Genomic DNA, 24,713 nt, shown 5'->3' with positions numbered 1-24,713 from the left:
TGGGCTCTACTAGGTGGTCAAGCAGATTGGAGAGGTGGCATATGAGCTAGAGCTCCCACCTAGGAGCAAGGTTCATAATGTTTTTCATGTCTCATGCCTCAAGAAGGTATTGGGACAGCATGTGACAGCAGCCACTGAGCTACCCCCATTAGATGATGAGGGGCATTTAGTACTTGAGTCGGAGGCCATTCTGGAGACGAGGGAGAGAATGCTGAGGAGCAAGATTATCAGAGAGTATTTTGTCTGGTGAAACAACTTGCCAAAGGAGGATGCCACATGGGAGGGTGAGCACATCTTACAGCATCTGGCACTACAATTGCTTGGGGACAAGCAACAATTGGGAGGGGAGGACTATGATATTCCCGCTTAGCAATTATTGCTAGGTGAGAATACAATTTTGCTCAATTCTGATAATTTTGATTTCCGACTTAGGAGAAGTGGGTTGGAGGACCCCACTTCCAATTTTAGGCTAAGGCACTCACAAAGGGAGAAAGAGGCAAATCGAACATTTAGTGGGTAGTGGGGGCCACCCAAGAGGGAAATACACCCCCCTTAGGCAATTCGTGCTTTTTGGGATGAAGGAATTCGATTTATGGGTCTCACGTGAGGAGGAGGCAGCCCAAGGATAAATAGATGAAGCAAACCTCATTTTGCACTTTTTGACACTTTGACAAACTCACTTACTAAGCACGCTTGATTTGTTGAGCCAAGTCTGCAAGTGTTGTTCAGCACATGAGATTCTCAAGCGAGTTTCTCACCCCTTGCTTCGGTGGATTTTGAGTGTCATCCCTAGGAGGGAAATCGATATCATTTGTGAGCCAATTCCAGCGTTGCATCAGGCATTTCGTGGGGTTTTCTTCAGCAATCTGGGTGTGGGAGAGGAGCACACATTTCTTGGGGAAGCTAGTGGGGGAGCAGCAAACTTATTGAGTCTACAAGGGAAGCATTGGGCCTCTTATTGCTGAAGATTCAAGGTGATGGGACAGCCAAATTTTGGGGAGCCTTTGTTGTAGCAAAGAAACCATTCAAGGGACTGTGTGGGCCTACGCAGGAGGCACTTCTCAGTTGCATGTGGGAGCTGAGGGGGTGGCCATTTGGGGCTGGAATGAGCTAGGAATTCGGGGAGTCATCTAGAGGGGAACTTCACTAGCATTTAGCATCGTTTTGGAGGGTCAAAACAGTACCATTTCCAGGAGGGCAAAAATACCCAACAACCAACTAATGGAGGAGCACATAGAAATTGGGGTCAATTTCGGGGTCCTAACTAGGCCAAACCCTTTCTAGGTTTTGGTGGGTTAATTGAGGGGAGTCCAAGATTAATTTCTCAAAAAAATTCTGAGCACTGGAAGAGTTTCAAACAGCAATTTCATTCCAGAAGGCAATGCAGTCTTTCCAGGGTAGCGTAGGGCATAAAAGAGAGAGCACATTTCAGCATCCGGGCATCTCATTTTATCACCTGGGACTTGTTTAGCTTGCCTTTGGCAAGCCGCAAGACTAGGTGCACTCACACCATACTCTCATTGTAATTTTGTTGCATTATAATAAAATGGCTCAATTGGGTGCAATTTTTGGAGAAATTTTGGGTTTTTACTTGTGTATTTAAATTTTATGTGTGCACGTGTTGAATTGCTTGTTATCACTATAAGTTTTCCATTGAGAATGTTACACCCTACTAAAGGATGAGGAAAACAAAGAACCAATAGTAGTGACATTAGCAATCAACCTAAAGATTGGATGTGGATAAATGGGGAAGGTGGAAGGTGTCAAGTAAGGATTACCATGAACATGCCATATCAATTAGAGCCTCCTATTTGTGCCACTCCTAAACTGTGAAAGAAAGGCCTCAAGGAAGGTCACACTGGACTAGGAGCAACTAATAATCACCAAGGTGAAGCAAGGGAACAAGTGTACAGTAAAAAGTTGTCGATCATCCAATTCAACCCGTGATCCATACAAGAATGCCCTTAAACATTAAATGAAAGCACTTGAATACAAAAAATGTTAATGTACCTCACATCTTATGACCCACCTTCATCATATGAGTAGGCTAGATAAAGAAACCACTGACCAAAGAGTGGATGAGGCATCTAAGGCTAGTTATCTTTGGATCATGATAGGGATATTGGCTGGCAAGCTAAAACAACAAGAGAGGAAATTCTCATTGGGGTCATCCACGTCGATGGGTAAACAATCACCCATAACCACCTGCATTGACTATGGCCAAGCAAATACAAGTAATGAAAGTCGAACAAACAGCGTACACTAACTTTTAAGCAAGTGGAAGAAAATTCATATTCTTTTTCCTGCCAAAAAACCAACAAGGTCAAATGATGTTGCAGGCTTATCCCTGCCAATTAATTCAAGAATAAATCAAGCACTAAAGGTTGAAAGATGTTGTAGGTAGAAATTGTGCAATTATTGGTATGCAAATGTAACCACTTGTGAATCAACAAATCCATTGATGCATAGTTATAATTCAATTATCATAAAAGCATGACAATTACATGGTCACAATAAGACCATGGCTATTATTCAAGATGTAGTGTCCAATCATGTAGTCAGTTAGGATCACTGTCCCTTTTAATTTTTCCATGTGATGTTCCAATGCATTGAAGCGAACAAAGTTCGTTCTTCAGTTTAAATACTCCAGAAGACTTGGAATATTAAGATCTCCATTGAGATACAAGAATATATATTAAAATGTATGAATAAGAATGATGATACAAATAAGAATGAGGGGCATGCTTATATACTAGGTAGTGCCTCTTCATGGAAGGTCATGTCCCATTTAGACATGCCTCTTTAGTATTATTTACTAATTAACTAATCATTATTACAATTATCTTCATCATTTATATTTATATTATCTATATATATTTTATTCGTAACATTGCCTCCCTCCTCAAAAAAGCTTTGTCCCCAAAGCGTGTTGATGCAAAAGGCTTCATCTCTTTTTCGGTTTCGAATGTCTTCTCATCTCGGCACTATTATCTTCGTTGATACAAGTTGATATGATCTTCTAATTGACAAACAAAATTGTTGCACTAAGAAGGGATCAAACCATCCTAAATTAATCTTTTGTGGAATCTTTTGATTACTAGAAATTTGTGATGAATTGTTATCATTGGACTGGGTTAAGCTTACTTCAATATTCTTCGGAACATCAGTTTGTTGTTTCTGTTTTGAATGGTACAAATACATAGCTTGATTGAGTTGTCTGCTCTCATGATTCGTATGCCGATATGGAACTTTTTTGGCTTGACTTTCCGTTATTAGGTGTCCGGCAATTTTTTTATTTTCTTATGGCGAGGATGTTGTTGAGTTGGTTACAGAACATTCACTTGGGATGTTCATCGTCTAAGTTGCAACATCTATGTGTGTCTTTTCTTCAACTGGCTTGTCTTCTTCTTCAGTTGTGATATTCATTGGATCGAAATTTATTTCTTTCTCTTCAACTTGGACTTCTACATTCGATGCTTCCTTCTCAATAAGTTGTTGTAACTTATTTTCCAATGACTTCTTGTCCTTTTTAAGCTTCTTAATTTGCATCAGTAGTTTTTCACTATGGTCTTTAAGCCGAGAAACTTCTTCATTTTTGTCAGTGGTGATCTTGTTAACTTCTCTTTGCATGTTTTGTATTGCCTTTTTACTTTCTTGAAGAACTACTTTTGAGATATCTAGTATGTCTTCTGGCGACACTGAATTTGGCCTCACAATAACATCTTGTAGTGCTATTTCTTTCTTTCCTCACAGTAACATCTTGTAGTGCTATTTTTTTCTTTTTGTGGGAAAATGTCAAAAATTCATTTTTCGTATTTAAGATAAAGGACCCTAGAGTTTCCATCTAGGGTGAGCCCAAAAAAATGTCACTATCGTCAAAAAATAAGGTTTTCACAGTAAATTGCGAGATAAAAGTATAATCCCCAATACTTAGTTGTAGATTGTTTATGTCGTATTGTTTGTCACTTGTGTCAACAAAATTTGTTTCAATTATATTCGATTCAGGAATCACTAATTGGTTAGCACATTTAGGACTAACATAATTACTCTCTTCAGTAGGACTGATAGAGATTATAATATCTCTTCCTGCGAGTGATCCTTTGATTTTAAATAGTGTACCAACACATTTACTAAAGGTTTTAGGAAATCTTTCATTACTGGTCTCCATTTTTCTTTTTCAGGATGAGCTTTAGGGTTTAAAAATATATATATATATATATATATATATTATATTATTATTTTTATTTTTGTTTTTTTTAAATACTTGTAAAAAAAAAATCTTGGATTCCTTATTAATAAATATTATTTTTATATTCTCTTATAACTCCGTAATTTAAAACTACCTTTAAACTATTTTTTTTATCTCTTAACTCTTCCTTCTTTCCTTTACTCTTTTAACCTCTTAAAATTCTTTCAATATAGAATAATTTTGTTTAGCTTTGAATATTCTTTTATATAAATATTTTCTTTTTAAATCACCCACTATCAAATACTATTCTTTTTCTTTAAAAGGCACAAATATAATCCCTTTTTCTAGTCCTCTCATTTGGCACTTAATTAAATTTAAGTGGCCATTACAGAAGGACACGATTCTCGAAAAGAGTTACTTCTCATTCTAAAATACTTTTCACTTTAACCCTTGGGAAAACTTTTAATATATCTGAAATTTAACTTGTATTGATTTTAATTAAAACTTGTATTTGGCTACCTGATTTAATTTAACTTAAGCCAAAAATATTTTTCTTATTCACAGACGTACGGGTACGTTAGACAGTCGCGATTTTCAAAGTTCGATATGGTTGTAATGATAAGTTTTATGGAGATGTACGGATTTTTATGCACCATACGGAAGCAAATGGATGTGGGAAGGGCAAGGGCAGCGACGATGGCAACAGGGAGCGGAAGAAGGTGTACGATGGCAAAATTGACAAATTGAATAGACGACAGTGTACAGCACTACAATAATTCGTTGATTGGAAAAAACACAACGGTTTCTATAGAGAACGCACAGTCATTGCTATTGTAGAGCAAGATGGTGGTTCAACGGAACAGTGACCAAACAGTGGCAGCAGGGAGGTGACTAAATTTTGCACTGAATTTTTTTTAAATATACAGTTTCTATATGGTTATGATAGTGGCGGTGGTGAGATGGTCGAGAGTGGTGCAGGGGGGAGATGGACGTGAGCAAGGTGCAGAAGTGGCCAACCGGTGTTGGCTCAAGTGTCGAGCGTCGACAGCATTAGCTGGTATGTCGACATTCGGCGTTACTGCAGTCGGGTTGCAAGTAGGCAATTTTTTCTATGTTTTTTGCAGGTAGGCAATTTGATAATTACCTTTTTGACTTTTTTTATATAATATTTTTTTTAATATATGAGACTTTTTTCTTTTTTTCCCTTATATATATATATATATATATATATATATATATATATATAGATTTCTCTTTTCTAATTTATATCTCCCTTTTTTTCTAAAGGCTTCTTTATTTATTTTTTTTAGTAATTTTTGTAAATGGCGATTTGGAGAAACTCCAAATTCTTGTAGCGAAACGCTTCAACGACAACAAAGTTGACGAATTTCGATGGCCAAAGACCTGGATCAGAGAACAAACTTTGTGCAGCGGAGAAGCGGCCAAAGGGTCGAACTTCTCTGATACCAAATGAAACGAACAAAGTTCTTTCTTCAGTTTAAATACTCCAGAAGACTTGGAATATAAAGATCTCTATTGAAATTTGAGATACAAGAATATATATTAAAATGTATGAATAAGAATGATGATACAAATGAATGAGGGGCACACTTATATACTAGGCAGTGCCTCTTCATGGAAGGTCATGTCCCATTTAGACATGCCTCTTTAGTACTATTTACTAATTAACTAATCATTATTACAATTATCCTCATTATTTATATTTATATTATTTATATATATTTTATTCATAAAATGCATCTCACACATGCATCAACGGGATATCTCTATATTGGCACATGTTATGACTAGTGTTGCAAACATTGTTTCAGCAAAAATATCGCCGAGGGTTCAAAAAAGAAATATTGGTGATAACAAGGAAAATATTGAAAATATCGACAAAATTTTAAAAAAATACAAAAATATACATTTTTTTCAATTTTCTAAACATATAAAGCAATAAGAACATCAAATAAATGCATTGTCACATAAATATGAAAAGAGAACTGATAGACAAGATGTATAAGATGTCTAGTTGTACATCACACATCAACACTGAGTCATGTCCCGAGTCCTAACTCCAAAGCCTCGAAATATCATCAAAAAATATAATATCGTATCTTATCATCATGATTCATCTACAATGAAATCGGATAAATAAACTAGTGATTCCCTCTACCCTTTTACAAGCAAATGTAACAGCCCTAGAGGAAGAAGGTCCTAAGATTAGTGTTGGGCTTTGATATCCTCTAGAAGAAGCAAGAGAAGCTAGACTCTAACATCCTCTACTAGTGCTACTGCAAAGTCCAATTCACTTTGTCAGAGTCCAATTCCCATGTATATACAATATAGCAAGGGTGCTTGTAATCAAAATAACATTGAATGCAATCCATCTTTAAACCAAAAATACATAAACAAAGAGGCTCTAAATGGCCACTAAAGTCCAAAAATAATCATGCTGCAAGAAATAGTTACATATCATCAAAATAATTCACTACAATGGGATCCTCATCATGAATACCACCCTTTAAGCATTAAAATAAGATAGATAAAGTTTAACATGCTAAGTCAACTATTTTGCTTGAGTGAAGGGTACAATTTTATTAAGGTCATGACAAAGGAGTTCAACAATTAATGCCACCAACTGAAAGGTACGTGAGGGTTTGGTGCTCTTGATTAGATGTGAGTTCCATACCCTTAGACATGATAGGATCCAATGGAAACATTGCAATCCTACCCATCATAGAATCCTGAAAACTGTTGAGTCTGCTGAATTTTGAATGGGATCTAAAATTCTACTTTCTCCATATGAAATCCAATAGTGTTGGAACCACTCTCAAACACCTTGAAACAATTACTGATAGTGTTAAAAATTTAAGTAAAATGACGAAATGACATTTTTTACTTTAAGAGCTTAACATTACTATTAATTACTAGGGTTTTGTCAGCTTTGGTCCAGTTCTGATAACACCACTCCAAACCCTTAGCTATGTTTGCAAATTGAGGAAGAAAAAACCAGAAAAAATTGCTTTATTCTGGTCTATCCACGAGTTCCATGATATTTCACGATAATATCTCAAGAATTACAATATTATCATGATAATTTCAGGTAAAAAAAAATTCTCAAAAAATATCACAAGATACAACACTTCATCTTCAGAAAATATCAACCTGCATGGATCAGGGTTACCATTGTTGTAATTCTAATTAATCGTAAAAATAATAACCATTGTTATATATGGGCAAGCTTCACCTATGTCATGGAATAGTGAAAGCCAAATAGAGTTGTATCCTGTAATTATGTAGTGACCGTTTTTATATTTGGTCTTAATAAAAAAGATCTTAATGGTTGCCTAGGAATCTACAAATCACTTATTTTGTGGTTGAAATTTGAATGCATTATTTTGTTGAGATTTTTTTTTCTTTTACTGAGTTACATCATGCATACTTGGTAAGACATACCACATAGTACTAACACAGATACTCTCTATCTGTATAGCTTATCCACACTGCCTAGTTCCGGTTAGGAGAGTTATGTAAAAACAATTCCATATGCATTGTGATTGAAATGTAGTAATTTAAACACTGGTTTGAATGTCCATGGCTAAAATTAGAACAGGAAAGCATTCTCAGTAATGATTGATGAATACTAACACAATTCTTTCTAGCTGTATGCAGTCATTATAAAATGTAGGGCTCAGAAATAGTTAAGATAAACTACCTGCAAGTGCACAACACAAGACTGAACTGCAACAAATGCTTGCTTGAAAATTTCAAATGAAAAAGCCTCAGTAGGGATGTCATAGGGATATTGCTGCAAAACAAATAAATCAAATCCTGTCGATATGTAAATGAAAGAGCCAAAATCTACCTTAGCTTTAAACAAAGCATACTGCAATAGTTGTCCACAGAGTGACCAAGTACAACAGTTTCATATCATTCTCACACATCAGCTGCCAAAAAAAATCAATGATCTGGAAAGAGGACCACCTTAAACAATGAACCCGCCATAAACCAGATGGTATCAAGCTCTTCATATTCTCTCTTAATGCCTGCACTCCTTTCCAACACAATTTCCTGCATCACATTCAAAGAAGCCTACCAAGTGAATAACAATGCCTGTTTTATCCAGGTTCCAAGAATCTTTTGGGGTTGAATCTGCAATAGAAAAGAAGCATCAAACAAATACAAAATTCATTCTTTAAAAAGGTCCACTTGTGTCAATAGAAGTGCCTATTAAGCACTGAAATACTCTAAGCTGCCTAAAAATACTACCTTCATTGGACTACCAGTAAAATATTTTAACTCCTCTGATGACCATAAAAGTGGGGACTCAATAGCTAGCTGCCCTCTTCCTCGCTGCCGATCAAGCTCACGGATGAAACAGTGCCAGAAAGACTGTTTGCCTTGCTTTTTCTCATACATCAAATATAATGCTAAGCAGGCTAACTCTGAAAGCTTGTTTGTAGTAAGCAACTCCGCTAGACAATTTACAAACCAAAATGCATATTATGAGCGACTTGGGATCTAAACAATCATATACTTTGCAAAAAAAGGTGGACAAATAAACAATATAGACTTATCAAGTTATCAAAATTCAGAAACGGCAAAGATCCCAGAGACAAGATAAAAATGATGCTGCACGTAACAAGCATATGCTTCTACATATGATACAGAATGAGTTATCAATTGGGTTTATCTTGAGTAGTTTGGAGGACTTTGTTATCCTCCCCACCCAGGTTCAATTCCCATAGGTGACATGATGAGCTATGTTGTAATGGCTTCAAGCCTTTTGTTGTTGAGTCTGAGCAGTCCCTTGAGGACCCAAACATATATATTCCCCATATTTTTTCCATGAGAAATAAATATATTCCTCATGGAAAAAATAATACCAAATGAGTCATTGCCTCATAAACTATTTATTGCAATGTCACACATAATCGCAACTACAAAGATATAAAAATACAGATTAATAGATGCACAGATAAAATAACACATATGACATAAATCTTACTAACAAATGGCATCAACATGCAAAAATGGCATTGTACTCAAAGGAACTTAAGCACGTTATAAAGGTTTAAGTGTTGAGAGAAGGGATAAGGTGCACAAGGGTGGACAGAGTTGTAATGTTTGTCATGAACATGGTGAAAGAAATGTAGAAAGTGCCAAAAAGTTTGAATTATTTAGAAAACAAAGTCAAATATCTAGTGGTCCTCTTTCAAGATTGTAAACTAAAGAAACACTGTGTAAGTACAAGGAACAAAGAATGCCTTGTTTCCCAAGAAACAATGAAGCAAGTTTGATGCAAGGAGTCAGAAGTACATCGTCATAGGGTATTTAGATACCACCAAGGCATATCATCTTTACAATGAGGTAAAAGAAGTTTATTCTTTCCAAAGATGTATTTTTTCTTAAATCATCCAGGATTGACAGCATTGTTGAGCAGCAAGTTGCAACTTGGTTGTTTGGATAGATTCACTCATGTAAAGACATATCATAAATTTGATAATGAGATTCCACATCTTGAAGGGGGGTCCCTATCTTGGATCAATCTCTAGAATCTCCTTCTGAAGCACCATCTCCCCCTCATGAAGTTCCACTCAGTTCACTTCATCAGATCAGGAAGACCCTTTGAGTGATGTGATTGAGAGGATTGGAAGGCTGAATCTTGATGCAACCCCATCTCAATCAATGGAGCAACTTGGACCATCTCAGAAAGGTCCCCCAAAATGGCTCATCAAAACACTTGAAAGTGTTCATCTTGATGAGGTCGAAACGACAAGAACCAAAGGTTCCACCAAACAAGATGGAGATGATGTAGATAATTCTGATTCAATTGATGTAGATGACATGGATGTTTCATATGATTGTGAATTGAATTTATCTACTAACTTTGAACCAAGTTGCTTTAAAGAAGTTGCTTTAAAGAATCAATGCAAAATGAGTATGATGCTCTCATAAATAAAGGAACATGTAAGTTGGTGGACCATCCATTTGGAACCAAACCAATTGGCTGTAAGTGGGTCTACAAGGACAAATAGAAATCAAATGGCTCGCTTGACAGACATAAAGCAAGGCTCATGGGAAAAGGATTTGCACAAAAAGAAGGTGTTGATTATGAGGAAACCTTGCCCCCACAACAAAATGGGCCACTATCTGGCCTCTCTTTGCCTTGGCAACTTGAGATGGATGGAAAATTCATCAAATGGATGTGAAGACTACTTTCTTGAATGGAGACTTGATAAAAAAATGTCTTCATATCTTAGCCAGAAAGTTTTGTTGTGCAGGAACAAGAACAAAAAGTATGTTAACTCATAAAATCTTTACATTGCCTAAAACAAGCACTGCGAGCTTGGTATAAAGAGTTAATTGTGCATCTTCTGAAATTGACTTTCAAACACTTTAATCTTGATGATGCAACTATGTTTGTCGAGAAAGTTGGCAAATTTATTGTATATCTTGTATTCTATGTAGATGTTTTGTTGATAATAGGAAACAATGAAAACTATATTGCACCCATAAAAAAAGAGTTGAAGAAGGGCTTTGAGACAATAGATTTGAGACATCTTCATACTACTTGGGTATTGAAGTGACTCAACATCCAAAGTATATATTCATCTCCCAAAAGAAGTTGTTAATTTTTCATAGGGCTATATTGTTCTTTGCTTTGATAATTGCATTTCTTCATTAACACGTTACATTCACCCCATAACATCATAACATTATTCAGATTTACATCATTATTCAGCAGCATATGCAACTATATAGAAAGAACAATATCATCATCATCAATGCAGCAGAACATAAAGGAACAATAGAAGAAAAGCATTCACACATAGAGACACCAGGATTGGTCGAAGACCAGGGCAAAACCCACTATGGGGAAAACCATTTCAAATTCTTCTTCTTCTTAGATTGTCATCAAATGATTTAGCAAAAGAGAGTACAATGATCCATATCTTCATCTATGCAACTATTCAACAAAACAACTACAACATCCATGAAATGAACCCAACAATGCTTATACTCAGAAATCTGATTCTGAAGTCTGTAATGAACTACCATTGTCTGCAGTCAACTGTCGAACCTTGTGGTCACCATAGTTTTAAAAACCGAAACTGGTGATCGAACCAGTCCACCTATCAAACCGGGTTTCAAACTGGGACTAGTTAGATCTCAATGAACCGGTCTTTAGCAATATATATGAAATAATTAGTTTTTGATGAAAGAACCCATTTTTAAGATTTAAAACCATGATTCCAAACCAATAGAGATAAAATATGCAAAGTTTGCTCATTTATATACCAAGTAAAGGTGAATATATCAAATTGGCACCAAGTGCAATACATATCAGCAACAGAATACATAATCAATGAGGCTCTAAATGGCCTCTAGAGTCCAAAAACAATGTTATAAGCTATGGGGTCACTGGCCTACTACAAGTCTACATATCAGTGATCAGTGTGGTCACTTCTTATCATGATCAAACTCATCACCACTACTAGACAAGGGATCATCAACATGAGCTACATAAACAACCTGGCCGAGTGTTTGAGGACTCCTAAAACTCCTTTGCAACCTTAGCAGTAGTGGTAGTAGTAGCAGCAGAAATAGACATCAAAACTACAAATAACTGATCAACGTGATCACTCATGAAACTCATCATTGACTCAGCTCTACTAAAAATGGGATCATCAGCAAGAGATACATAAACATAATCTCGATCAAAGTCTTCAAACTTGGATTGCTCAACCTCATAATATGGTAGAAATTGAAAAAGTTTAACATGCCTAACTAGTGATTTTGGTTTGAGTGAAGGGTTCATCTCCTCAACCTTATAATGTGGTAGTAAAAGCTAAGCATCTTTAACCAATTAGTTTCCTTTGAGTGAGTGAAGGGTACATTCTTTTTAAGGCCATGGCAGAAGAGTTCAACAATCAATACCACCAACATCAAAAAGGTTCAAAAATCAATGCCACCAACATCGAGGTTCTTAAAGGGCTTCATGCTCTTGATCAAATGTGAATCTCATACCCTCATGCATGATAGAATCAAATGGAAACATTGCAAAGCCCCAAACCATGAAATCCTGAAAACCATTAAGTCTATTGAATTTCAAGTGAACTCTAAAATTCTAGTTTCTCCATATGAAATCCAATGAGGTCGAAACCACTCTCAAACATTCTGAGTCATTTCATGGTAATGTTAAAAATTTAAGTAAAATGATGAAAATGAAAAATAAAGGAAATGTCACTTTTACTTTAAGAATTTAACGTTACCATTGATTGCTAGTGTTGCTAGGGTTGATATGTGTGAGGCAAATGAGAGGAGAGGCATGTTTTTCTTAAAGGGGTTGTTTTGGAGGGAAACAACCCCAAATTTCCCTCAAAACAGCACCAAGACTCACAAAACTACATTTTGTGGGTTCCGTAGCTGGCCTAGGAATAAATCGATCGGTTTATGAAGGAACCGGACGGTTTATGGGAAAACCGGTCTGTTTATGGTCGGTCATACCAAAAAATCGGTGCACTGCTCAAAAAACTGGGTTTTTCAATCGGTTTGATGGCCAAGGCTAATGAATTGGTCGGTTTGACCAGTTTCCTGTTTAGACCAACCGGTTTTGAAAACTATGGCGGCCATTAAGTGAAATCTTCGGAATACTAAGATTTCATCTTTTAGGTCCTGGTCGCACAAAGGAGGTGATATGTGAGCGACTATGGCTGCCCAGTCGCTCTCTTACCTTGGCAAGCGAGCTACTAGGGTCAGATCTGAACTGCGAAAACCCTAACTCCTAGTCGCATGCATAGTGAGTTGTCTATGTGGAGCTTGAGCCTCTGAGAGAGCGATTGTAGTCGGGATCCTTCTGTGTTGTGCCTGCGACTGTGGCCCAAAACCCTAGATCTGAAATGCGAGCTTCGGACCCTGCAATTTCACCTCAGAGTGAACCTGATCCTCCGCAGACAAGCCTTAGACCTGTGCGAGCCAAAAAACAAGATAGAAGAGTGTCTCATCATTGTGTCTAAATGAGGTAGAGGTCACTTGTATTTATAGCCTTTTAAGGTGGTCCACTTTGCTTTAGGGTCGACCTTATCAAATATGCACGTGTGTTTTTCTTCATAATTACACTTTCCCTTATCCGATTTGAGTGATCTTTAGGTCGATTTTGGTCCTCTTGAAAAGAGGAATTCAATGCAATCATTATCTCCATCAAGTGAGTTGTCCAAAGTGGAATTTGACTGCAATTGCATATTTTTAACACTCCCTCTCAACTAGGGATAATTCCACCTGCCAATATCAGACCATCGATCATCATGTCATCCTATCATCATATCCCATCCAGTCTCAAGTATCTCATCATCCCGTATCATCACTAATCATCTCAATTCATCTCTTGCTTATTCCTGCTTGTCTCTTGATTGTTCCTGCTCATGTGTTGAACATTCTCAAATATAAAAGAAGAAGAATTTTGACATCGAAGGGGAGCTCAATCTACCACCCTCTGTCTATCGGGCTACTACCCGAGTTATCGGCAAGGAGCTAAATCTGCAATCTGTATCATCATCGGAGAGCATACCATCAAGGGAGCATATCTCAACCTGGAACCACATCGGGGAGCTCAATCTCAACCCGGAATCTCATGGGGGAGTTATACATATACAACCCCATATTGAGCAATAGGATATCCAAACGCACAGGGGAGCACATCTCAACCCTGGAATCACATTGGGGAGCTCATTCTCAACCCGAAATCGAATAGGGAGCAAATCTCAACCCAATCCTATTACCTGTTGATCTTCCCATCGATGACTATAGGTAGTCATGTGGTAGAACACCTACATCATAATCGACTTGGGTTGTACACCCCAAGTACACTCTCAACTTGTTGGCCAAACGGGGAGCAGTATTCCCAACAAGCCCAGCTTGTGGGTATGATGCCAATTGGGGTATACTTGGCAACGACCAAAGGTGGGGGAGATACTTGACTTGTCAAAATGGACAAGGATCACACACATCCCACGGGTAACAGATAGAGGAGCAACATCTACGACTCTATTGTCCAGAGATCCCTCAACCCTAGAAGCCCTCCATCTCAATTCCACACCCTGGGAACTCAACAAGAGCAAGAGTTGACTCAGTGTCCTCGATCAGCGATGCTCTCTATATACCAGCAACATATCATCATAGTCATATCTAGTAATCATCATGTTCATACAAGAAATCAAATCAAATGTCATATTAGAACATAAACAATCATATATATATATATCACAAAAAGGATACCATAGTCATCCTCCCTCTTAAGGAGGTGTCAATCACAAGTCTATGCTTGTCTCGTATAGAAGTATTGTCTCAATATATGAAGGTATTTCAGTCCCAGCTATATATGGGATTCTCTGCCAATCGATTCCCACTCTTTGTCATCATAATGTATCCAGAACTTCCTCAAACATCTCTCCAAAAATCTTCTTCATTCTGCCTCATAGCTAGCCATGCTAGCAAACTCGTACTCAACCTCGGTCGTGCTTAAAGCTACAAACCTCTCATCCAAAACATCATGGCAGATCTCATCCAAAGGCAGCACTCAGATGTGCTCATCTCGTCAATAACGATCCCAATCATCATCAATACATCCAAGTAGGGTGCTCAATGGCAACTCTATGTGAATGAAGCGGCTTAATCATGAACTCGTTAAGTTTATATGCACATCATATATATATATGGTTTCTGAAGCTCGAAATGATGAATCGTGGCATGATGAATCGATTTTTGAAGTTGGGTAGCGATAATCTATACTGCCAAGCTATTGAAGAAGTATTGGAAAGTAGAAATGCAAATCCTTGGACACTCTGATTGAATTTCAAGATGTTGTGAAGAAATATTGTCGAACTCGTCTTAGCAACCAACTGTTGATCAATGTTTTAAAACTCCGACTCCGACTCGGCCGAGGGTCGACTCCGACTCCGACTCCGACTCGGTATCGACTCGGCCGGATCGATTTCAATGACTCGGTCGTTGTAAAAAATACATTAAATATTTATTTTTTATAAAAACACATAATTTTAAAGATTTTCATTCATGTTTCCAAACACACAGCATTAGAATATAGATAGAAGACAACATATTATCAAAGTAGGCTCATGAATATATCCATTATATCAAAATGGCACCCAGTGCATTGTCCAATACATACACGATGATGATATAGAGATCAAAACAAAAACAAATAACCAAGGAGGCTATAAATGGCCTCCACAACAAAACTCTGTGACCAGTACTACTAGCTACTGCTAGAGTTGCCAACATCATCTGGCTCAGTGTTACTTGGGAGCGGGAGTGAAAGTGGGGAGCAAGAGCGAAAACGGGAGCTGGAGCGACATTTTCAGAAGCTCCTGGTTTGGGAGCGAATCCTGGAGAAGTTCGACAACCAATGTCACTAACATCAAGGTACAAAGAGGGATTGGTGCTCTTGGTTAAATACGAGTTCCATACCCTAATACAGGACAAAATTCAATGGAAACATTGCAATCCTCCAATCCTGAAATCCTGAAAATTTGATAAGTCTGCTGAATTTTGAATGAAATCTAAAATTCTACTTTCTCCATATGAAATCCAATGAGGCCGGAACCACTCTCAAACATCCTGAGTCATTTCATGGTAATGTTAAAAATTTAAGTAAAAGGATGAAAATGAAGATTAAGGAGAATGTCACTTTTACTTTAAGAATTTAACATTACCATGAAATTTGAGTAGCATATCAATACTAGGAGAGGTGAATGGACCCCAAATAGCACTTAACCAATTTAGAAAACACCTTGGAGTCCCCAACAATCAGCTAAATGTTAAAAAGTTAAAAAAAAATTAGAAAAATCGTTGTTTTTTGTGGGGACTGGCTAGATTTAATGACTCGGCCGAGTAGATGTGGAAACGGCCGGGTTGACCGAGTCATGATTGACTCGGCCGAGTCATGCAATAACTCGGCCGAGTCAATCATGACTCGGCCTCCCGAACTGGTTTTTCTGCCGAGTCATAAAATTCTTCAATGACTCGGATCAACTCGGCCGTTTCGGATTCGATTCGGCCGAATTTTAAAACTATTCTGTTGATTAAATTGTCCAACCCTAGGAAATAGTGCATCGGTCCTACATCCTTCATCTCAAATCCAGAAGCCAACTCCCTCTTACATTTTGAATGAGAGGGTCTGCACTTCTATCAGCTCCATGCTTGATTTTGTAGAGCCACTTAGAGATGACAACCGATTTGTCTACAGAGCACATCCCAGACATCATTCTTCATAATTGACTCGTATTCTTCATTCATAACATCCTTCCATACTTGATGCTTCACGGCTTCTTTGAATGATGAAGGCTCATTTTGAATGATAGTGCTCATGGTGGTCAAATATCCTTGATACATGTTCGGCTTCTGGCTTTCACGAAAAGTCCCCCTTGGTGCAATGTGTCTCTCAGCATCTTCGAGAGCCTCCCTAAGCCATGAGGGTCTCCTTTTGGAGGAGGAGGGCTCATGAGGAGGAGGATCAATAGGATCCATAGGTTCATCAACATCAGACATCATTTTGTCTTCTTTTGCACCCTGATTTCTGGTGTCAGCGTCTTTGCCCTTCCTTAGGATAGGAAGGTTGTTGATCTTCCTGAGGGCTATCTCTTCGTCGAATGTGACATCATGACTTATCTCAACTTCCTTTTGACCAGCCACATAAATTCTATATCCCTTAGAATTTTCACTATAGCCCACAAAGATTCATTTCTTCCCAGATGCACCTAATTTGCTTCTTTTCTCTTTCGGCACATGAAAATATATGGGACTTCCAAAAATTCTAAAATGAGAGACATCGGGTTTCTTACCAGTGAACATTTCTTCGAGAGTCTTGGAATCCAACGTTTGATGAGGCATCAATTTTGAACATACACGGCAATATTTGCAGCTTCAGCCCATAGGAACTTCGGAAGGCCTTGATCATGAAGCATGGCACAAACTGCTTCTACAATAGAGCGATTCTTCCTTTCAGCCACACCATTCTACTCAGGAGTGTATGGCATTGTAGTCTCCCTCTTAATGCCAGCTTCTCTGCAATAATATTGGAATTCATTGGATTCGTACTCGGTCCCATTATCAGTCCTCAATATCTTGATTTTCTTCTTGGATTGGTTTTCAATCAATGCTTTGAAGTGTTAGAACCAGGAGAACACTTCATTCTTCTTCTTCAAGAAGTAGATCCAAGTCTTGCGAGACTAATCATCCGTAAAGGTGAGATAATATCAGTATCCTCCTAAAGAGTTTACGGACATCATACTAGATATGTCGGAGTGGATCAATTGCAATATATATGTGGTCTTGCTATTACTTGAGGGGAATGGTCCCCTTGTAATTTTTCCTTTGGCACATCCCGGACATACACCTTCATGCTCTACTTTGAACTCGGGCATACCTGTCACCATCTGTCTCACATCGGGTAGGGCTGTCTCACATCGAGTAGGGCCTTATAATGAAGATGGGAAAACATCCAGTACCATAGTTCAAATTGTAGAGATGTGTCGCAAGACATGGCTCCCAATGGACTTCCTCCAACTTGATATAAAGTGTCAACCCTAAACCCAAGAGTAAAAGCATCTTTAAAATTTCATTTCCAAACACGTATCTTTCCATCGATAAAAGCCACCTTGAATCCTTTGTCTTCCATTGCCGAAATGGACACCAAGTTCTTCTTGAGATCAGGCACATATAGTACTTCTTGCGAATGAATAATGTTACCTTGGTTCAATTGAAAGGTAACATTCACTACTCCCTTCACGGGATAGGTGGCATCATCTCCAAGGATGATCTCCAAGTTTGTCTCCTTTTCTATCCAATTAGAAAAGGCTTCCTTGTATTCGATGAAGTGCCATGAGGCGCCACTATCAATCAGCCAATTTCACAAAGTGTCCAGAGGAGAGGCAGTAGAGAGGGTCGATATAAGATAATACTATTTTTGCTTATTGTTAACAACAATTGATTCTTCATGCCTGGAGTTCCTTGATTTCTTGGAGGGTCGACCATTTCCTTGATGTCCTGCATTCCTTTTTCCTTTAACATTGGACCTGCCATTCCTTTGATCATTGTTGTTGAAGTTGCCCCTAGAATGATTGTGATCATCATCATGCGATGTGTCCCTTCTATTTGGACACGCCCTTGCATAGTGGCCAAACTTATTGTAAACAAAGCACCTGCCCTTCCTTCCTTCCTCCATTAGATCCAGGATTTCCATAGAAATGGCCTTTAGACCCTGCATTATTTCTCCTTTTGGCATGAGCGGAGAATGCAGTGGGGTTGCTTCTATTAAAAGGCATTTCTTGCTCCACCATTCTTGTTTCTTCTTGAATGCATCTCGACATCAATTCTTCAAACCTTGGAATTTGATCATTGTTGACAACGGTGGTTCTAAATACATACCACTTAAGTGGGAGTCCTCCAAGGGTGGTGAGAGTAAGTTCCCTGTCAGGAATGACTTCTCCAATCGAGAGTAGATCATTCTTGATCTCAATAATCCTCAAGAAATAGGATTGAATATCCTCGTCCTTGCCCTTCTTAATATCCTTCAACTTATTCTTGAGAAATAGAATTTGATTAGCATTACTAACCTTGAACATGTCGACCAATCTGTCGTAGATCTCCTTGGAGGTCTTCAATTCGGAGATATAGGCCACCAGATGCTTGTCAATGGAATCCCTAATAATCTTCTTTGCTTTGACTTCAGCCCTACTGGATTTGGTCTTCGCAGCAGCGGTGCCTTTAAAAGAGGTTAGGGGATTTTACCCTGCACATAGTCCATCACTTCTTTTTCTTCCAAGGTAAAATCAAGAGACGTCTTCCATCCATGATAGTCAGATTTATCATGGAGCTTGTCTTCAACCGGGGAGTAGGATGAGGAACTCATTAAACCTGTTGTCCTTGTCCAACTGTCTTTGGTGATTGCTCTTTCATTCTTGCTTGGGCTTTGTCTTCACCTCAACTCCGATACCATGTTAATTTTAAGCAACAAAAGTATGTTCTACGCTTTAGAGCAATTTTACTTCAATTTCTTAATTAGCTTAATATCAATATCCAGTTTAGCAATCACATCAACATGATAGTAAAATACAGATAGAACATAAACATAAACAGTAGAAGACAAGCCAAGACAAGAGGACACAAGATGTGGCACCAACCAGGGACAAACCCCAAGGTGGGGAAACCCTTGATCAATTCTTCTTATAGTCTTCAATAGTTCAGCAGAGAGAGAGAGATAGTACAATTTACAAATCTGATAATTTATCGCAGCAGAAAAAGAGCCCTAACCAGAAAAGTCAATGTTGGTCAACAGGGCAGATTTGACCCTCAACAATTTGGTCAACTTCAGTCAACTTCGGCCTCCAAACAGCGAAACGAATCAGCCCTCAAAACAGTCCAAAATCAGCCTAGTCAAATCTGGTCAAACAGCCCACCTGCAGTCAGCCCTAGCTGTAGTCAACACTGGTCAACAGTCAACGTTTAGCTTCCTTTCTGTGCCCAGAAATGTGGCCTGCCCAAACAGAGATAGCCCTCACAAAAACACAGTCAAATGAGGTCAACAATTGGTCAAACTGTCCAGAAATTCGGTCTCCTGAAATTTCGGCCTCCTAAAATTTCGGACGTGTGGAGAGAGAGAGGCCCAGAAATCCTTACCCAATCAATGAGGAGAGAGAGAGAGAAGCGTGAAGATGAGTGTGTCCAAATGAGGCTAAGTCACCTTCTATTTATATGCAATGTTGAGGATGAATAGACGTCACTGTTGGGCTTCTGAGCCTACATAAGTTTGCTGGCCGACCTTGACAATTTGACCATAATCAAAATAAATTCATAACTTCATTTGTACATGTCAGAATCGGATGATCTTTAGATCAATCCTACACCTCTCGAAGAGAGGAATCCAAGAAAAATATCAGCTGTCATAAATAAGATGACCCATGTGGAGTTTGGCCCTAGTTGCCAATTTTAACATCTCACCTAACAGCTAGTGTGAAATGGCCATTTTACATATATTTAGGCTCTGGAAATTTAGCATATTTCGATGAACTGATAATGGATCAATTCCGCCTTTGTGACTAGATCTTCTCTGTATGTTTCTATTCCATTCCCTGTTCCTTTCTGTTACAGCCTGCACACTTGGCTCAGGCCATTCTCTGGAAGACATCAATGGGCTCAGCATCTATGGTTTTGCAGTAAATTAGAGGGGCTGCAGACTACTCCCTTGCTTCTGATGCAGAAGGATCGAATTCTTATCTTGGCCTCTGTTTGTGATCCAACCAACCTTCTGTGCTACAGAAGTGTCTGTTCTTCCTCCCCTCATCAACAATATCAATCTCTACTTCATTGTCTAGAAGTTTCCCTATTTTGGGTTTTGCAACTTTGTTTGCAATTATATTATTTTATTTGAGACTAGATTCTTGTTTGTCTTTCCTTTTCAAGAGAGGCCTTATGCACTCGCAGACTGCCATTGGTGCCTGTTGTTTGTTTGAATCCTATTTGACTATATTGTTCATCTGTGGACATTAATTTAATTTCTTTCTTTCTTCTTTGCTTTGCCTTTTGTACGCAACACACTAGTTTAGGTCAATTATTAACACTATTCTAAGCCATTTTTTCTGCTAACACCAAGGCATCGATTAACTAGCAATCTCTGCGAATGACAGTTCTCTTACAAAGTACATTACCCTTCAAATTCAAAGAAATGCCTGATTCTTCAATTGAGATGCAAAACCGTAAATGTAACCAGACCAATAGGTCTGAAGCTGCTTTGCAAGAGGCATATAATTATTCCAACCATTCTTTTACAATCAGATGCCAGTAAGCTGACCTCCTCTCTTCATTGTGGCCTCGCTTCCTCTCTCTATCGTCTGTTGTGGGAGTGTTCTTGTGTGTGAGGGTTCACCCTCACTTTTATAGCAATTTTCGCATTTCTTTTTGTTATTTTTCATAAAAAAATAGCTCCCATAAGCACTTCTCGTTGCTGTACACTGAGATCATCCACCTACAAGTGGACCTTAATATAATTTCTTTCTTTCCTTACTTCATATGATTTCAAATTTCAGAACTATTTTAAATTATGTGTCCGGGTGAATCTTGAATTTCCTTTCATTGTGAACATTGCCTGCTATACTATTCTTGAGCATCTGATAACTGGTTGACGAAAAACTTAAAAACCCAAAACAGTGAAAATAGAAATCCCTGAGTAGGTCTTGAATAACTAAGCTAAATTAACAATCCAGTTTAAAGGAGAAATTTAAGACAAGCGTACCAATAGTTTCGTTTCCCAGCACTCTTTCCAGCGTGACGACAAGCGACTTTGGAACAGAAAATGCCACGTCCCCCGGCTGCACAAAATACATAAAAACGCCAGATTACGCTGAAAAAATTTAAACGAATAACCGGCCAGATTAAATAAAGTTCAGTTACAATCTGTCATCTACCTGGAGATCTTCGCTGGCAGCGACGTACTTAATGGGTTTCTGCTTCCCGTCTGGCGACGGCCTTTCCTTCAGCGTAACCTTGCAAGGCGGAAGGCCATGCCGGTGCATCCACGACTTCAAATCCACTTCCTCATCATTACCGCGGACTGCGTGCTTCCTGTTCTCCCCGTGCTGCGAACTCGCCGTGAGCGTGTCTGCGGAATAGACAACCATGGGAAGCCCTACGCACCTCCCGGGAGTCGAACTCGCGACCGGCTGGGGTGCCCCGCATTGAAGAAAATGCCTGTGCTGAGCCTGCCGAGGTATGCTGTCGTGGGGCTACAGAATCCCATGGCCATGGCCCTGGCTGAGCTCTGGAAATATCAATATTCTGTTTGTTATTCACTGTTCTTCCTCCTGCTTTTGCTCTCTGTAATTTGGTTATCTACTTTCTCAGGATTGGTTCTCCACCATCCATAAACCCGGACATGTACATGTCAGCGTCTTATGTGGACGCCGTGCTGGGGTGTCCTAAGAGTGTGGTGTCAAGGTCCGACACGTGGAGTTTAGGGCGCGGGGTGTGGCCCCAAGACGCTGGGCAAACTTTTGGCTCCACCTTTGTTTGGGTTTTACTTCAGACACTGCCTTCATTTCATTTATTTCCTGATGACGTGTTATTTTCCTAGTCGGTTGGAATGTAAATGTCTACTTCATCCAATTTTAACGTTTACGAAATTAAAAATAGTATATGTCATTATTAGTTTTTTTATTTGTTTTTTTTTTAATTTAATCATTTTTTTATTCAAATGGAATTGTCTTTAGTGTGACTTTTTTGGAGTTTCCAATATTGGAATCCGGCAAAACAAATTGTGGTGAAATCTTGATCTATGTTATTTAAATTATTTTTTATACTGTATATATGGATTTAGCACCCTGAAAAATCCCTAGGGCACTTCTATTGTGTAGGAGTTATCCATCAAACTTGTGATTTCAATGAATTTGTGTCGGAATTTAGAGAAATTAGACCGGAAAAATCCACCGAAAAGCTTCCAAAAAGTCGCACTAAAGACAACTCATATTCAAATTAATAATGCGCTAGCCCAACCTTCCAACAATCCATTCACTGAAAAGAAAATGTCAAGAAACCGACAATTCATTCATGTCAAGACAATGTCTTTGAATGCATCACATTCCAAAATGAAATGTTTTTCCGATTCCATTGCCTGAGACGTGCAAATGTACACACATGTTCTTCCCAAGTTCTTTAGGTCTTTTCCGACGTCCTGTTTCACACCGAAGTTTATGCGAACTGGGTCTTAATTGAGCAATAAAAATATTTTCCCTCCATGGAATGCTAGCTCCAATGAACTTTTTTTTTTTTGTTGTAGATCACATGTAGGATTGAACTCCTCAATTAAATACTTCTTCTTTCTACCCAACTCTTTTCTCCATTCTTGTTTATGAAACTTCTTTGTAACAAAATTCTTTAGCTCCTTGATATTTGTGGAATAGGCATTGAGGTAGATATTCCATTTTTGTATCTATGTTTAGTTTTGTCTTATCCATGTTTTCTTTCTCTCACTCGTGCCTTCATTGAAGATAACATTAGGCCATTTACCTACTACCATTTGCTCAATTCTTTTTAGATATCTTATGAGTTGCACCATAGCAATTGCTTCGATGGGAGTTGCACATGTTTCACTCAACATTATCTCATAAGGTATCGAACTTTTCATTTTGAAATTGCTCATGATCAAGCGTTTTTGAATTTTCTCAATTTGTTTCCATTTTGAGACGGGGTGTTGCTAGCCCACAATTCACACTCATATAGCATCATTGGACAAACTAGGAGTCCAAAAAGCACTTTAATCGTTTTCCAATCTCATAACTTTGTCTCTCTACATTTGTTTTGAATAACATATAATGTTTTCCACCCTCTTAAAATTCTCTTCTTTCTACAGTCCTCCCAATTAAGTTTGTTGTTGAAATCAATCATGAGAAACTTGTACTCATTTACTTTTTCAAAAATGTTGTCTTCAAAGAAGGACGTATGTTGGCTATGCTTCTTTTTATTAGAGAAAATCATTATTTTGGTCTTGCTAGTATTGACTTGCATCTTCACTGCTCTACAAAAATGCTCAACGGCATATAGGCTGATTTAGAAATCAATACAAGATCATCAGCATATAAAAGATGTTTTATCACAAACTCCTCCAACCGAACACCATCTCCACCTTGCAGATTTAGCCACTCTTCCAGTTTATCATTATATAAACCAAGAAGAGTAGGGGATAGAGGGTAACCTTGCTTGACTCCAATGTCACTTCTAAAGCTTTCTGAAATACTCGTTGAGGTTCTTTTCACATCTTTATAAAGTCTATGGATAGAGGCTCTATAATGTAAAGGAATTTCAAGTTCTTCCATTCTATGCCACAACTTATCTCTAGGCACTGTGTCAAATCCCTTTTTGAAGTCAACAAAGCAGCAGAATATTTTTTCTTTGTCCTCCCAAACATTTTCAACAATGTATCTCAACGTGATACCATGATCCATTGTAAAATGCTTCCGCCTAAAATTCGTTTGTGTCCTTTTTCCCTCTTTTCTTTTACTTTTGTCCACTTACTGATTTTATATTCTACCAAGCTGCCGAAAATCTTTGTAAACAAAGGATTGATCATAATGGTTTTATAATTGGAAGGATTATTAATGTATCCACTTTTAAAAATGGGTATTGTTAGGCTAGTTGCTCAGTCTCTTGGGAATCCTTGTTGAATGATGTTGTTGAATATTTCCATGATGTGCCGTGCAAGAGTGTTCATTCCCCATTTTAGATACTTTGCTTGAAGTTCAACCAAGTCCTTTGTCTTTCATATTTTTAGCTTCTTAATTCCAATCTCCACTTCTTGTAATGTGAAGAGCTTTGTAGTTGTGTTGACCCTAGGGGAGGCTCTACCTATTCTTTCTCATAGAGTTGTCTTGCATATTCAAACCATTAATTGGTTGTAATATTATTTTCAATTTGCTTATTCATTGGTTGAAGTTATTCTTGCGTAGATATA

At 38.1% G+C, this 24,713-nt stretch overlaps 1 protein-coding gene across 1 annotated transcript in view; it reads right to left on the bottom strand.

The window, feature by feature from the left end:
* Positions 1–22,129, bottom strand: part of LOC149260715 (Rubisco methyltransferase family protein) — a 111,448-nt gene extending 89,319 nt beyond the window's left edge. Inside the window, 6 exon segments of the mRNA XM_089420968.1 lie at positions 7,911–8,003; positions 8,180–8,266; positions 8,465–8,670; positions 21,504–21,579; positions 21,676–21,914; positions 21,917–22,129. Of these exon segments, the coding sequence (XP_089277094.1) occupies positions 7,911–8,003; positions 8,180–8,266; positions 8,465–8,670; positions 21,504–21,579; positions 21,676–21,914; positions 21,917–22,013 (798 nt within the window). The 5' untranslated portion in view covers positions 22,014–22,129.
* Between the last annotated feature and the right edge of the window lie 2,584 nt (positions 22,130–24,713).

This window comes from Pinus tabuliformis, chromosome 6 (assembly GCF_031772625.1).
Source record: "Pinus tabuliformis cultivar Carrire ecotype Pingquan chromosome 6, CPIR1, whole genome shotgun sequence".
NCBI classification, from domain to species: Eukaryota; Viridiplantae; Streptophyta; class Pinopsida; order Pinales; family Pinaceae; genus Pinus; species Pinus tabuliformis.
Note: the sequence above shows the minus strand (reverse complement) of the source record. Positions and strands in the feature narration are given on the sequence as shown.